Below are 16,420 nucleotides of genomic sequence, written 5' to 3'. Positions count from 1 at the left end.
TGTGTGACCTTGATCATGCCACTTGATAACAGCTAGTGCCCGGTGAACATTTCACTCTGTGCTGCGTTAATCCATTTCGTCTTGATGACATCGTCAGGCCGGTGCTACTATCACAGCCTTTTACAGGTAAAGAAACTGCGGCACAGAGAGCTAAGTCACAGTGAGCGGCGGAGGGCAGACCGAAAGCCAGGCAGCCCGGCAGGGGCCCGCGCGCTTAGCCGCCGTGCTCTCGCGGGCGCTCCCTGGGCCGCCGCGTCCTCATCTGTAAACGTAAAAAGCCACCAGAAATGCCTCAGCAACAATATTCACCAAGAGTTGGAGAGGGTGCCGGGAAGGGATGAGAAAAAGCCAGCGCCGCAGTACGGGAATGTAAAATCTAGGAGGTGGGCGTATGGACGTTCACTGTTAAACGCTTTCTACTCCCCTGTAAGTTTGAAAGTTTTCATGATGAAACAGGGAAAAGGGGCCTCGGGGATCTGTGTCGAGGTACAACACTGAGTGATTAAAGGAGACTCATCATCGTGCAAAAAGCAAACTTACCATCACGGGGATTTACATGAGACACTCAGGACAAACCAGCGTGTGGTGTTTTGCATCAAATGGATAGTCAATAAGCGTATACAAAGCACCCCAAACTGCGTTTCAGAGTATACTTAATAAATGATAGTTCCTTCCCCCAGTGAAGCTCAAAATCACCGACTCATCGACATGCATTTATTAAGCTCCTAGTGCATAACCAACACACTGAGGTCCTGTGGGATATTCAGCAGTAAAGACTGGGTTCCCCAACCAAGAGTCCCGACTGAGGACATAAAACACCCTCTTTGAAAAGGATGGGTGTTGGACTGAAAACATTTTTGGGGCGTATGAGAGTCAATTCAGGAAAAAATAGAATGCTTCGGGGATACACTTTAAACCAAAGGATAACGAAACCTCTTTTACATACGGGGGCGGGGGAGCGAGGACCGTACATAGGTAACAACGTATACGCTTTTATTTTATAAGATAGAAAACGGTTAATAAGAATACTGTTGTAGCTTCGAAAATGCTATTATCTGTGTATACAAATCTCAGAGGAAGTAACTGCACAGGAGAAACTTTATAATCATCCATCAGACCCGGAGCTGCTGCTCTGATTTAGGGATCTCTAAGGGTTCTCGGAATTCTATTACACACTCAAAACATTTCTTGAAGGGAGGCACTGTCAGTGGAAAAAGGACTTGGATGTAAATAACACTGAATCACACGACGAGAGAGTTATTCCCTCTTCAGTCCGCCTGAATCCTTCCGATTATGCCAAGTAGAAAGTCTCCGTGTGGTGCCAGGATGCCTTTAACACCTCTCCCTGTTAAACAAAGGGACCAACCTCCCGCTCACAGCCTTGGCAACTAAGAACCTCAAGCTAGACTTTACCCATGCTATTTTAATTTCTCTTTGTATCCTACTTTTACACTTGCCTTCTATTTATGACACCTAATACCGCTTTTCCATTTCCCAACAGTGGCATAAAATTTCCTCTTTAAATATGTTTTAAGTAAAAAACATGAACTGATTTAAAGAAAAGCAGTGAGTGACAGCGCAGGTGGTTGAGAAGTACAGGTGGGCTCCAATCCTACCGTTTTACAGAGGGGCAACCGGGGCCCAGCCTCCTCCAGGATCCCACAGCAAGTCAGTGACGGGGTGGGCTCTGAAGCCGCACGTCCCGCAGCACTGTTCTGCGCTCTTTCAGGACTGTCAGTATTTATTCTGGCTTCTGCCTCTGATCTTCACACTGAAGCAAGGTCTGGGGCAGGACTGGCCGTGGAAGGAGGAAGGAACTGTCTCCCACCCTCTCGCCCTGTCCTGTCCAACCCCAAGCACCCCTGGGCACGTGTCTCAGGTCAGCGGCACCCCTCCGCTCGGTTCTCAAAGCCCCTATTCAGGCGAAGAAGCGGTGGCTCCCTGCCCCGTGGCAGCTCCCCCTGCCTCTCAGTTTCGTGTGTCTGAAGCTGCCCTTGCCCAGACGTGTTCCCGCCCAGAGCGGGGATGTCTCTCTCCCTCTGCTTCCATCTGTTTCATGCAGGGAAGCGGAAGAAAGCTTTGCTCGCTGATTGACGTCCAAGAGGATGTGGTTCCTGCGCGGGAGATTCATCCCAGTGCCTCCAGGGAAATGAATTCAGAGCGGAGCAACAGTGCTTTTGAAATTCAGAGTCTGACGGTTGAGTCAGGATGCTCAACCAAGGCCCTAGGCTGTAGCACCTCATGTCAGATAATACAGGGAAAGCACCTAGCACGGTGCCTGGCACAGTAAGCAGTCAGGATACGGTAAGTATCAGCGTTTTCTTGGGTATTTTATTCCCTTAACGTCATTATAGTTTGGATGAAGGGAGCTTTTTTGTTTTTTGGACTAAGTACAGATCAAGGCAACAAGGCCTTTGCATGTGGCCAAGTAGCCTGTGCACTGTACAACCCCAGGGGCACCATATTAAGACTAAAAGGTGAGTGGGACCCTGGGGTTGTGCAGTGGGCAGCCTGAACAACCAGACCTGGCATCCCTCAGCATAATGCACTACCAATTCCTGAACCAAGAGTCAGGAAATCTGAGTCCTGACACTGATTTCCCCACGAAATCGCTTAGAGATTTTAGACAAGTCTCTTTCCCTCTCTGTGCCTCAGTGTCCTCCTCTGTAACAGGACCAAATGTTGTCTGAAGTTCCCTTCCAGGTGTGAAATTCTGTGATTCAACAGAAGCAGGTTTCAGTTTCCAAAGGACAGTCATACAAAAGAGGAAATGAGCTCAGATGCCTGCCTTGAAGGGAAAGAGCCAGCATGAGTGGGGTAGGGGTATTAGAGAGGATAGCTTCTGCCTCAGTGGGACAGGGACATTAGGGAGAGATAGCTTTTGCCTCAGGCAGAGAGAAAAACTTAATTAGAGTACCCAGCAACAGATGAGGCACCTCTGGGAGGTGGTGAGTTCCCTGTGGCTGGAGGAATTCAAGCACAGACCCAGTTAAGAGAGGGACCTATTAGACATGGGAGGTTCGACCGTACGCTCTTTGACGTCCTTCCCAGCATGGAGATTTCATGGTTTCAAAGCCTGGTTCTATTTTCATTAGTGCTGGAGGCATTCAGCTAGGGTTGGGTCTTGTCAAACCCCGCTGGTAACTATTAATGCAATGAACTTGTCTGCTCTCCCGCTCCCACCCTCTTAAAGTTCGCACACATCCACATTCTCCAAATTGAACTGGATCCCTCCGGTGGCACTGATGTCTACCTCTGCTCTGACAAACAAACCTAGAAAGAACCAATTCATAGCCTTACCCAGACTTGGGGCAGGGAGAAGACGGAGCCAGGGTGGGGAACCACATGAAAAATTCAGGAGAATAAACCACACAAGCACTTCTAGCGTCTACACTCCAGAGAGAGCTAATGCCGATTGCAAATCATTCTTATCTATTCATTACTGCAGGTCCCCTGGGAATTCCGAGCAGCAACAGCTGTGCCGGCCTGGGATGAGTTACTGCACACGAGGGGAAAGAATCAGGGTTTCCTTTAAAATCACCACCATTCTGACTTTTCATTAATTCAGATCAGGTGCCCCCAAGCGTGTAAATGGTTGAGGCTGAATTGCAGTGCCTTTCAGTTGCATCCGCGGTGCATAAAAAACAGCAAGATTTGGCGATTATCCACCTGGGATGATCAATAGGACATTCAGTCAGTCTCGGGAAGGTGGGGTCAGAAAACCGCCACTGTTGTCAACAATTGCAGTGTTTCACGCTCACTTCCAAGGTGACTGAGTCCAAAAAAAAAAAAAAAAAATCAGCTCGGATGTACCTCTTAAAGGCCTCTATTCAGACATTTAGCTCAGGGCACCCTTAGCTCTTTAAACAATTTAAATAACTCGTCGTTTCTCGTTCCTTTGAACAGAGTACATATTGGCACAATAAAAAGGTCTCAATCTCAATGTAGGGTATTTTCCTGACGGTGAAAGATATTTAGTTTGACAAGATTCCAGAACCTTCTCTTTTGGTGACTTTCCCAGAAGGGACTAGTAAGGCCATCTACCTAGGAGATGAGAAACGTACCCCAAGTAATGGAAATACACACACTCACATGGCACTACATTCGGCATCTTAGCCAACACTTCCAAACAGATGCGGTCTCTCATCTTCTCAAACACTCTGCCTAGAGGTAGCACAAACCCATTTCCCAGATGAAGTAACTGAAGCCACTCGCCCCAAGTCACAAAGCTAGAGAGAAACAGAGCCTGAGGCTAAAAAGCAAGCCCGTTCTGTCCCCTACGCCTAAGCTTGCCTCTCGGATAGTCACCCCTGGCGACCAGCAAAGGAAATGTCATGTCACGGTACCTTTCGGCCTCCGGGTCTGCACTCTGCTGCTTGCTCTCGAAGGCGCTGAAGCTGCTCATGTCCACGTAGCCGTCATTCTCGTTTGCTGCGGACAGGGCTCTGCTCTGATCTTCAAACAGCTTCGTAAACGTCCCGGCCCTTGGGGGCCTCCGGGGAGGAATCTGGATATTTTCATAGTCCGAGTTCATGGCCGGGATGTTCTCGTAGTCCGAAGTGTCAGCGTTGGGGAACGAGATGGAGCGCGGCTTGGTCAGGGGCAGGGGCAGAAAGGGAGGCCGGGAGCGGTCCTCGAAGGACTCCACCCTGGACACCGTCCTGCTGAAGGGGACGCCCTTCCTCTTGCCGTCCCTGTAGAAGATGAGGGAGGAGGGCGAGTCGCAAGCCCGGAGCTTGCCGGCCCTCGCTTTGAGCTGGGGGGAATTGCTGAGGCTCCTCCGGTCCATCTCCAAGAGCCGGGCCGGCCCATGGTAGCTGGACTCCGAGGAGGACCTGGACGAAGACACGTTGACGTCCACGTGCACCTTGCTCTCTGTCTTCTTCTTAAACGTCAGTGCCAGGAACCGCTTAAAGGACGGCTTCTTCTTCTTGGTGTGCTTGTCCGGGGGCTCACTCTCCACCAGGAGCGAGGGGGAGCTCTTCGTGATGGGCTTCTTGGTGATGCAGGCCAGGTCAAAAGGGGGCGGAATGTCAACCACGGAAGACGGGGTGGAGGTGCCGCTGGATGGGAGGTGGCCCCTCTGAGAGAAGCTGCCGGAGGAGCCAATCATGCAGGGCAGAGAGAGGTTGTCGTCCTTCCTCTTGATCCCGTGGCCGTCTAGGCCACACGCCTCGGGCTCCCGGCACAGGGACACGGGGATCTCTCGGCCTTCCACGGAGAACGAACGCGGGTACAGAGTGAAGGCTCTGGGCTTTGCTGGCAAGGCCCTGCCGACGTCCAGCGGCTTCCCCTCCAATGACAGGACCGCCTTCCTCGCCTCCTTGGTGGCACCCCCAATGCCGATGGCTGATGAGCCAGCTTCCGGTCCCGTTTCTTCCGGGACAGTTTCTGGGACATAGCCAGCCATCTTCCCGGAGTGGGGCCTGGCCCTCGTGATGACATTCTTCCTGTCGATGGGGACCAGGCCGCCCTCCGCATCAGAGCTCACCTCTTCCTTCAATCCACAGCCACTCGCGGTGTCCGAGGCAGCCTGTGCCTCAGGCTCCTCCCCCTCCCCAGGGCCCGCCCCGCATGCCAGGCCAACTCCCATCTCATAGGGGCTGGCGAGCGCGTCGTCCGCGGCATCCTCCCCCTCTGGCACGACCACCACATCAGGGACAGAGGGTCCCTCCCCGGCGCCACCCTGCAGGGAGCCACGGCGGCCACCTCCAGGCCCAGCCACGGGGTCCTGCTCCGCACGTCCCCCGGGCCGCGGCTCCTGCTCTGACTCTAAGCTTTGTGCTGACTCGGAACAAGGAGAGCAGCTCTCGCTGCAGAAAGAGGTGCTCTCGCTTGGGAAGAACTCGTAGGGACGGCCTGAGAGTGGAGCCACAAAGTCGTCCACACAGTCTCTCTCGAAAGGGATGATCTGGCAGCTCTCCTCAGCTCCTTCATCCTGCACAGGGTCCTCACCTTCTGGAGGGTCCCCTCCCGCCTCCTGGGTGACCACTGCTGTTTCTTCCGGGTCAGTCTTCTCCTTCTGGTCAGCTGGCTCATCCCGACCATCCTGGCCGCCACCTCCTGGGGCATCTTCACACGCCTCCCGGGAGACGTCAGGGCTGTCCGTGGCCGCCTCCGCCTCCGGGACACCGGGGGCCCAGCCCTCGTTCTCTAGGGGCTCCTCGCCGCCATCGGCAGCGTCCCACTCAGCGGGCCCGTCAGAGCCCACACAGGCGTCTGGTGCCTCCAGTCCTGTGTCGGTGTGGCCTTCCTCACCGTCCTCCTCTGATCCCCCGGGTGTCACAGGCGGCCCGGGCTCCTCACCACGAGCTGCTGGGTCCTCTGCATCGAGGTGAGTTAGAATGACAGCGCTCAGAAGGACCGCCTCTCCGGCCCCAGGACCCCCGGCCCCAGGACCCCCGTCCTCCAGGCCGCACACGCTGTGTTCTTCCGCCTGCTCCGCCTCCTCCTCACTTGAGAACTTCCGCTCCTCTGCCCCCGGGGCACAGGCACAGTCCTCCACCTCCACGTTCTCAGGAGTGGGGCTGACACCTCCATCGTCCTCTCCACTCAGCACCGCTTCAGCCGGCGCTGCCCAGTCCTCTGCGGCTGCTGCCCCTTCCTGCTCACACTCGGCGCCTCTCTCCTGGCACTCCTCCCCGCCGCTGGCCTCCGGAGGCACCGTGACTGCATCCTCCACGGAGCCCCCGTCCCTGGGTCCGTCCTCTGCTGGCGGAGCCCCGGGGGCCACGATGTAATCCTCGTCTGCCTCGGGCTCGGAGCATTCCGGGGTGGACCGGTGCTCGTCGTAGAGCCCCCTGTCTACGCAGGGCAGCTTCCCATTGCTGCATTTGTTCAAGCTGTTGATCATGTAGATGCTGGCCCTCCACTCGCTGGGGGTAGCCAGCCTGGGCTTTGGGGCGATGGGGGGTTTCGGCCCCCTGGACATGGAGTTGGCACCGTGAAGACTCTCAGGCCGGGGTGACGAGGGGAATTTGGGTGCCGCCACGGGCGTGAGGGGACTGGCAGCCTTCGGCTTGGGAGCAACCGGTGGTTTGGGTGAATCTAAAGGATGAAAATAAGAAAAGGAGAGAGAAAAGGTACAGTTACCAATATTTCCTTCCACTCGGAGCCTCCTACTTACCATTCACAAGAGAACGCTGAAGGTGGTTTCCCAACCCACACGAACCCAATCTACCATGTTCTGTCAGGTTTACACCCTCCACCAACATCTTTAAAATCCCTCGACCCGGGCTTCCCTGGTGGCGCAGTGGTTGAGGGTCCGCCTGCCGATGCGGGGGACGCGGGTTCGCGCCCCGGTCCGGGAAGATCCCACGTGCCGCGGAGCGGCTGGGCCCGTGAGCCGTGGCCGCTGCGCCTGCGCGTCCGGAGCCTGTGCTCCGCGACGGGAGAGGCCGCGGCAGGGAGGGGCCCGCGTACCGCAAAAAAAAAAAAAAAAAAGAAAAAAAAAATCCCTCCACCTTCCAATAAAGATTCATTCTGTAAACAAGGTGAAGAGATCTTTCTTCCATGCACAGTCCAGCTCACAGAACCCAACTGAATGACACCCTGTGCTCCTCAAATAAAGGTGTCCACGTCGCTGCACTCATTCACTCAGCAACTGTGCAGTCAATGCTTTCGACGTGCGTGGCCCACGAGACAATGTTGACGCGAACGGTCAGCAGCCCTGCTGCCCTCATGGAGCCCAGTCATTCCACCATTCGTTCATTCTTCTATCTATATACACAGCGCTGCAGGTGGTAGAGGCTTCTAGGGCCAAGAAGAGAAGAACACCTCTGCTGAGGACTCACCATTGAATGAGAGAGACAAGACTAACAGAACAATTGGAGGACTGAGCCACAGACCCTTGGAATATGTATGATGACTGAATATCTCCCTCCCTCCAGAAGGATACACCACAGGCCTGGGATGGTGGCACATGATTCCTCCGAGGGTCACCTCTGAATTCTACATGCCTCAAGACTGGTTTCCAGCTAACTGCCCTGCCTCCAAATTTCACGGGAGAAATGATATGGTATTTTCCAACATGGATATTTGCAAAAGGCCTTATCCCCTGTGGATGTTGAGGATCTATCAGCCACGGCAGAATAAAAGATGTAGCACAACATGCACGTGTGACAGGAGTCAGGGAAGCAAGAGTTGCCACGGCTAGGGAAGACCTCTGGGAGAAGGTGACATTTCAGCTCGCTTTTGCAGGATTGGAGGGACCTGGACAAGAGGAAGGGTCAAGGGAGGAGTCGCCCACTTCCAAGTTCAGCGTCTCTCCTGCCACAGCCAGCCCATGCCTTCACACGTCCTGCCGTGCCTCCGAGCCCCTGTCCACACTGCAGGCAGGGCGAGGAATACAGGTTTTCCCGAAGTGCAACTCCATCCTGCCAACTTCGCTTCAAAAGCTCTGCCTGGCTGTTCACTGCCCAGGCTTAGGATGTACAGGTCCCCCCCTTCAGTCCCGTCTCAACTCCCAGTTCCATCCCCACGAAGCCTTGGGTGTGACACACAGCAGCCTCAGCGTGCCAGCCCGCCTTGCGACAGAAGGAAGACTGAGCAGAGGGCCTGGAGGTCTGTCAGCAAACTCTCCTCCTCCCCACACGTTTGACTCCCAGCTCAATCCCTGCAGCATCTAACCCGGGTCATCTCTAATCTAGGGCTGCCTGACAAATATAACGTGAGCCCCGTTTACCATCACACACGTAAGTTTTAATTTTCTCAGGGCCACGTTAAAGAGCCTAAAAGAAACAGGTGCAATTAATTTTAACAGTACATTTTTCAACTCAATATATCCCAAATACTATCATCTTGGACATTATCATGTAATCAACGAATCATGTTTGGATCAACGTGGAATCAATACACAAAAGTTATTAACAAGATATCTGACACTCTGTGCTAAGTCCTCGAAATCTAAGGTATATTTCACACTTGCAGCACATCACGACTCAGACCAGCCACACGGCACGTGCTCAGCAGCCACGTGAGGGTGGTGGCTATGGTGCCAGCTAGCACAGCTCCAACTGATTTTAACCCATCTCCACAGGACTGTCCCACTGGCCTCTCAATTTCAGTACATCTGAGGCCAAAGTCAATATCATCTCCCCCAAACTGGCACAGCTATGCAAAATTCAGCTGAGGAGCCCCAAAGGAAATAAAAAAGGCCCCGGACAGCAATAATATAGGGTTGTAAAGCCCATGCACTCTGTTCCTGGAAGGGCCCCATTCCAGAGCCTCTGTACATTGCTCATAAATCTAACGAACTTAGTTGTATGGTTTCCCAGGACACAGCTAATTAGTGCGGGGTGGAGGTGCAGTGAGAGCAGCAACACCGCCAGTTGTAAGATGTGGTAGTGAACAGCAGGAAACGGAGAGAAGAGGCACGGCTGTCAAGACTTTAAAGGCGAAAGCAACCACTGCATCAACGCCCTAACCCACACCTACATTCATCCGCACCAACACCCAGGCCAGCCACTGGCATCCGGATAATAACCCAGAGTTTTCAAGATACTAGAAGTGACTTGCCAACTTCTTGTTTCCATATGCAATCAAATATATCCTAATTGAGAAAAATTTCTGTCCAATTTAGTTTAAAAAAAACTCGAATATTTGGAGCTTAAAGAGCTACCTGTCAACGTGGAGTAACAGGGTAATAATAAGCCTTTGGAGCCTGGCGATCTGGGTTCGAATTCTACCGTTGCCACTTATAAGCTATGAAACTGACTCTCAGATTCCTCATCTGTAAAATGGGTTCAACAGTAACAGCTACTACGAAGAGGTTGTTATGAAGACTAAAAGCTACATATTAGCAGGACTTTGCATAGACAGGTGTTCTCAATAAGCAGTAGCTATTCTTGTTCTAATAAAGTCAGTCTTTCCCTACCCCACATCTTCCCCTGGTGTAAGTCTTGCTCTACACAGATATATGACGTAATATGAGCTTCACACTCTCAACATCAGGTGTCAGGCATTGGCATGAAATTATTCTTTGGGGGTGGGGACTCTCACTTCTCATCCTCAACAGGTGGCATTTCACATGGGCACCACGAGACCTGACAGAGGTCATGAAAAATGACCATCACCTAGGCTGCATCGCTCCCCCCGCATCCTTCATCCAATCAAGCTATTGATCAGTGGGCGCCGTCTCCTCGGAAAAGGTTACAGTGGGTGTCTGAGGCGTGATCCTGCAAAAAAATGCCTTCCCCACAGGAGCCCCTAAGGAGTGACAGGTACACAGTGTCCATGCCCTGCTCCCAGCTCTAGAGCTCAGGGCGTTTCATCCACATCCCCTCTGAGATCAAAGGATGCCAGAGTCAGAAAGGCCTCGTCTGACCCCTCATTGAAAGATGAGGAAACTGAGGCACAGAAAGGGTGGGTGACTGGCCTGGAATACTCAGCGAGTCCAGAGCAGGGCCCCAGTAGAATGTTTTTTTTTTTTTTAATAATAGGATTTTTAAAATATATATTTATTTATTTGGCTGCGCCGGGTCTTAGTTGCAGCGCGCGAGATCTTCTTTGTGGCATGTGGGATCTTTAGTTGCGGCATGTGGGATCTAGTTCCCGACCAGGGATCGGACCCGGGCCCCCTGCACTGGCAGCGTGGAGTCCTAACCACTGGACCACCAGGGAAGTCCCAGAATGGGGGTTTCTTGCTTCCTGGTCCAGTCCCTTGAACCTCTGCCTTCACCTTTCTGCCACTGGGCATTTCTTCTACAATGCAGACTCAGGGCTCCCAGCAGAGAAGGGCAAAATGCAGGATAACTGAGGCCAGGGAGACCAGGGACCGCTAACCAGGTGAGAAATTCACATAAGACTGAGTTAGAAAGATTGTGACCATAAAGTGAATGACTGGCTTTCCTTCACTCCTATCCAGTTTTCTTTAACCCAATTCCATTAAATAGGTATTTATCGAGCACCTACTATTTGCCAGACACTCATCTAGACTCCTTAGATACATCAATAAACAAAACAAAGACTGTGTAGATGCTGCTTAGCCTTGAGCAGAAGGCCACGCACACTCCAGCTAGTGGGATGAACGAACTAGAAGTGGTGAGGATGGAAGAAGGGAGAGCAGGGAGGAGGCGCCTGCGATAATCCAGGCCAGAGAAGATGGAGGCCTGGACCAGGCTGTAGTAGTAGAAGTGGTTAAAAAAAAAAAAAAAAAAAAGAAAAAGAGAGAAAGAAAGTAAGAAAAGGTCAGATTCCAAATATGAAGGTAGAGCTGGTGGGATTTACAGACATTTTGGATTTGGGGTGTAAGAGAAAGAATAATCAAGGACAACACGAAGGTTTTGAGTCACAGCAACCGGAAAAGTAAATTTGTTACCAACTGAACTGGGAAAGGCTGCAGGTGCCAGGGGAGGAAGCCAGAATTTCGATTGGCACGTGTTACATCTGAGTTGCCTATCACAGCCCCGGGAGGAACTGTCAGTGGGCTCTCGGATGGACCAGCCTGGGTTCCCGGGAGAGGCCTGGAGGCAGCCATCGCAGAGATGGGATTACGGCATGAGCCGGGTGAGCCCACCAAGTGACTGAGCGGGGGCAGAGACAAGGGCAGGGCCCAGGAGGGAGCCCCGGTGGCCCAAAGGTTATGAGAAGGAGCCAGCAAGAGAGACGGAAGAGGGAGGAGAGAAAATGAAGAGTGTGAGAGCTTCCAGGTCTGCTCCCTCCCTGCTTCCCTCACAAAGAGGAACCACATAGAGCCCCTGCCCTCAGTACAAGGGTCTCAGACCAGTTCTGCCCAGAGAAGACCCAGGGGACAGATAGCACCAGGGTGCATGCTGAAGGACAGGGAGGATTTTAATAATCAAAAAAGAGGTTGTATATGATCCAGCAATCCCACTTCCTCGGCATATATCCAGAGAAAGCCTAATTCGAAAAGATACATGCACCCCAACGTTCACTGCGGCACTATTTATAATAGCCAAAACATGGAAGCAGCCAAAATGTCCACCGACAGAGGAGTGGATAAAGAAGATGTGGTGGGCTTCCCTGGTGGCGCAGTGGTTGAGAGTCCGCCTGCCGATGCAGGGGACGTGGGCTCGTGCCCTGGTCCTGGAGGATCCCACATGCCGCGGAGCGGCTGGGCCCGTGAGCCGTGGCCGCTGAGCCTGCGCGTCCGGAGCCTGTGCTCCGCAACGGGAGAGACCACAACAGTGAGAGGCCTGCGTACCGCACAAAAAAAAAAAAAAAAAAAAAAGAAGATGTGGTACATGTATACAATGGACTACTACTCAGCCATGAAAAAGAATGAAATAATGCCATTTGCAGCAACATGGATGGACCTACACATGATCATACCAAGTGAAGTAAGTAGGACAGGGAAAGACAAATATTGTATGATATCACTTATATGTGGAATCTAAAAAAAATGATACAAATGAACTTATTTACAAAACAGAAACAGACTCACAGACTTAGAAAACAAACTTAAGGTTACTAAAGGGGAAAGGTGGGGGAAAGAATAAATTAGGAGTTTGGGATTAGCATATACACACTACTATATATAAAATAGATAATCAACAAGGACCTAATGTATAGCACAGGAAACTCTACTCAATATTCTGTAATAACCTATATGGGAAAAGAATCTGGAAAAGAATAGATACATATATATATATATGTATAACTGAACTGCCTTGCTGTACACCTGAAACTAACACAACACTGTAAATCAACTATACTCCAATATAAAATAAAAATTAAATTAAAAACATCTTAAAACAAGAGGTTGAGTGTTCCAGGCAGAAGGAACAGAATGTGCAGAGGCCCAGAGGCAGTTAGATGCAAGCCCTTTGGGAGTAAAGAGTCCAGTTTGGCTGAGCTTTAGAGAATGGCAGGGATGGGGCAATTACTGGATAAATCAGAGCAGGGGTTTTCTCCTCTGTGCTAAGCTTAACTTTCTGACTGTCCAGAACCCAGCATGGATGGAACTGCTGGACCCTCTGCTGCCTCCTGAGTCCCTCTGGCTGCTGCATGAACCTTCTCTCTCTCTGTAACACAGAGCCTGGGGGGGCACACCCTCCCCACCCTGAGCTACCAACTCCCAAAACCTACTGGCAATTTGCTACACCTGAGGATGACTCGAATGCAGAATACCCTTTGAGCCAAGAGGCCAAGAGTTAACTGGGGGTGGGGAGTCACAGTGACAGGACGAAGAGATTTTTAAGAGCTTCTGGTGATAGAAATCATCCCCAGCCAGCCCCCTGGTACCAGTTTATATTTGCTCTCTCTATTTTAATTAAATATCTGCCACTCACACATCCATGTTGCTGTTCCCTTGCCAGCTCTGCAGAGTTTAAATTAGAAGAGGTACTGGGAGGAGCACTGGACTGGGAGTCGGAGCTCTGATCTCCACTCCTGGCTCTGCCTTTAACTGAAGGGGAGACCTTGGGTAAATCCCCTCCCCTCTTTGAGCCTCAGTTTCCACATGTGCAGAGTGAGGAGACTGCACCAACCAGTCAGTAAGTGCCTTCTGCTTGCTCTGGCAAGCCTTTTAAACTCATGGCTTTTCTGATGACGTCCCCTGACATTCCCATCTTCAGCCCGTGTCTGTTTCAACTGCAGTTCACGATACTCCCCGTGGAACTCTCATAACCGTATGTTCCAAGAGTAATTATCTTCCAATTTCACCTTCCAATTGCATCTTAATTTAACTTTCATTGCTGGGTGGCTGCTGGAATGTCCCAGCGAAGCCTGATGATTTCTAATTAGGCTGCTGTTAGGCTAGTCCAATGATCCACGACAGAGCAGGAAGAGCACGGGTCCCCGGCTCAGACAGACCCGGACTCCAACCCCAGCTCTGCCACACACTGGCTGTGTCACAATAACTAAGAAGATGGTGGTTACGAGATTCAGTCCCATGGAGTCTATGAACCACTATGCTGCATGATCGGGAACTTCAGACCCTGGCACACAGAAATCACTCTATGAGGTCTATGACTGCCGTCACAGTGAAAAAGTAACCAGGTTTATGATGGAGGCAAATGACTGGATGGCAGATTTCCTGGGACCAAACCTGCCTTTACGTGTATTCCGGCTCACTCCATCCCCCAGATTCTCAGAGAAGGGAGGGCTTGCCCAAGCCTCATGCAGGGAAACGTGGGAATACTGGACCGGCTCTCACCATTGTTGTAAGCGAGTTTTATTAGCAGTGTAGGAAAGAGCCAGCCTGGCTCTGCCCAGGCTGGGCCAGACCAGGCAGCAGTCCACCTCCTTCCTACCAGGAGTGGCTGGCTGGGCGCTGGGACCCTGCCCCAGCCTTTTCCACTCCTCAAAAGGGGCATCCCTGCTCTCACTCCCACCCCCTACTCTGCGACCAACACTCACTCACTAACCAGGTGCGTACACGCCCAGCAAAACAGGGCCTGGACACAGGGAGGCGGCTACCAACACTCCCAGGCCCCCAAGTCTCTCCTTGGTCAGATCAATCCAGCCAAACGTCTCCCATCTGCACCTCACTCCTAAGACAATGACTTTTTTCATCAAAAAGATTTAAAAAAGAAAAAGCCCACAACACACACACACACACACACACACACACACACACACAATCATATTCAGGAGATGCCTTGTCACCAGTGGATTATAGAGTCATACAGTACAAGTATACACAGGATGATTTCTAGATTTAATAATTAAGATCTAGCAAAACAGGGAACTTCACTAATCAGAAGTGCTAATATACCCTGTCTTTACACACACAAACACACACTTTTTACACATACTCAGGGCAGCAGGATATGGTTCTAAGACAGCCAAAATGGTGGCTTCCTGTTTCTTCAGGGATGTGTGTTTTGGAGTATGGATTCGGACAAGGGTGTTGGTCGGAGAGGGAGCTGCCTTCTGCTAAATTCTAAGAGAAAAATATTAAAAGAGCAGTAATCGCTCCTTGTCAGGCAAATGAAGTTAGCTGGGGCTGCTACCTTGCAAACTCGCCTCTAGGAGGGAACTTTCTGCCCTCCCCGCAGAGGAGTCAGGAACCCGAGAACTGGGTTCCAGGCGACGCCCATCTCTGACTCTCAGTTAATAACTCTGTTAAATGGCACTCCTCTGGAGGGATCACTATCTACTGTCAAACGCATTCTGGATTTCACGGAATCCCTGGGCTAGCAAAGGCAGATGTGGAGGGCAGAGAAGCAGGGCTTGGGAGGGAACGGCTGGAGTGCGGCTCAGCCTTGGCGTCCCCTAGGCGTTCGGTCCCCTGGGGGAGGCACAAAGAAGGCCCCGGGCCACGGCACTGCACGGGGCTGGGGTGCGCTGCGGGGTGTGTGTGTGTGTGATAATTTAGGGCTTTTTAGTTCCATGGAGAGCGAGCTCCAAGACTGGGCGTCTAGAAGAGAGAAGGGAGCAAGAATCCGCTAAGGGCGCGCCTCGGAGTAGCGAGGGACCAGGAATAGACCCCGCAGCGGGGAAGACCTCAGACGGTTCCCGTGGGCCAGGAGGGGCCTCTGAGGGGCCAGCGAGGGCCTGGCGGGGACCCCGAGGAGCAGGAGTGAGAATTTAGGGGCGCGACCAAGTCGCCTTTGCGAAGGGAGCGTCATTCCCCGCTGCGAGGGAACCCTCCATACCGGGACCGCGGTGGGAGCGGGATACGGCCGTACGTGGCCAGGGTGCGGCCTCGCCGAGACCGAGGGGGCGTCCCCGAGGCTGGGCGTCTCGGAGAGGGGCAGCGGCCCCCGATGTTCTCGTCCTCCTGGGCGAGGGCACTCGTGACCCGCCCATACCTCGGCCGAGGCAGAGCAGAGTGGGAAGGTCGGGGGTTTCTCGGCAGCTCGCTCCCGGCGCCCCGCGGGCTACAACTTGGAGCGCCGGGCGGGGGCCCCTCGCGCGCGTCCCTCGGCGCCTGAGGTCGCGCGGAGCCTCCTACCTGCTCTGTTCATCTTCCAGCGCGCGGAGCCAGGGGCCGCCCGTCGGTGCGTCCGTCCTTCCGAGCACGAGTCCGCGCGCCGCCTCACTCCATGGCCGCCCCGCGGGGCCCGCACCCCCTGGCGCCTGCCCCGCCCCCGGCGCGCGCCGGACTTCGCGCAGCGCGCAGGGCAAGTGGGGGCTTGCGGGTGCGAGCCTCCGGGGCTGGGCGGGGCTGGGCGGGGGCAGGGAGGGGAAGGGGCGCGAACGCGGGAAGCGCGGCGTCGCGTTCACTCAGGACTCCGCGCGGCGCGCAGGGCCAGGGGGGCGCAGGGCGCGAGCCTCCGGGGGCGGGGCCTGGGGGTAGCGGCCGGGACAGCGCGCGGTGTCGCGTCCGCTCCCGACTCCCAGCTCCGCGCGCGCTGCGCTCTGGCCGCCGCGCCGCTGCCCGTGCCGCCGCTGCCCCTCCGCCCCCTCCTAGACGTTTCCTCCCGCTCCCGGAGAGGAAGACTTTTTTTTTTTTTTTCTCCCCTTTCTGCTCTGTCAGGGATTGAGGGAGCCGAGGGGCGAGGCGTCCCCGCGC

The 16,420-nt window shown here is 53.3% G+C and overlaps 1 protein-coding gene across 3 annotated transcripts in view; it reads right to left on the bottom strand.

The window, feature by feature from the left end:
• Positions 1 to 15,958, bottom strand: part of FGD5 (FYVE, RhoGEF and PH domain containing 5) — a 119,921-nt gene extending 103,963 nt beyond the window's left edge. For all 3 annotated transcript variants that reach the window (XM_024124161.2, XM_028479375.1, XM_055079870.1), the window contains exons 1-2: positions 15,860 to 15,958; positions 4,347 to 7,047 (exon numbers count right to left, since the gene is read on the bottom strand). In XM_024124161.2, coding sequence (XP_023979929.2) covers positions 4,347 to 7,047; positions 15,860 to 15,872 — 2,714 coding nt within the window. In that variant the 5' untranslated portion in view covers positions 15,873 to 15,958. The remainder of the gene's footprint in view (positions 1 to 4,346; positions 7,048 to 15,859) is intronic.
• Between the last annotated feature and the right edge of the window lie 462 nt (positions 15,959 to 16,420).

This window comes from Physeter macrocephalus, chromosome 18 (genome assembly GCF_002837175.3).
Source record: "Physeter macrocephalus isolate SW-GA chromosome 18, ASM283717v5, whole genome shotgun sequence".
NCBI classification, from domain to species: domain Eukaryota; kingdom Metazoa; phylum Chordata; class Mammalia; order Artiodactyla; family Physeteridae; genus Physeter; species Physeter macrocephalus.
This window is presented reverse-complemented; position numbering and strand designations above follow the sequence as displayed.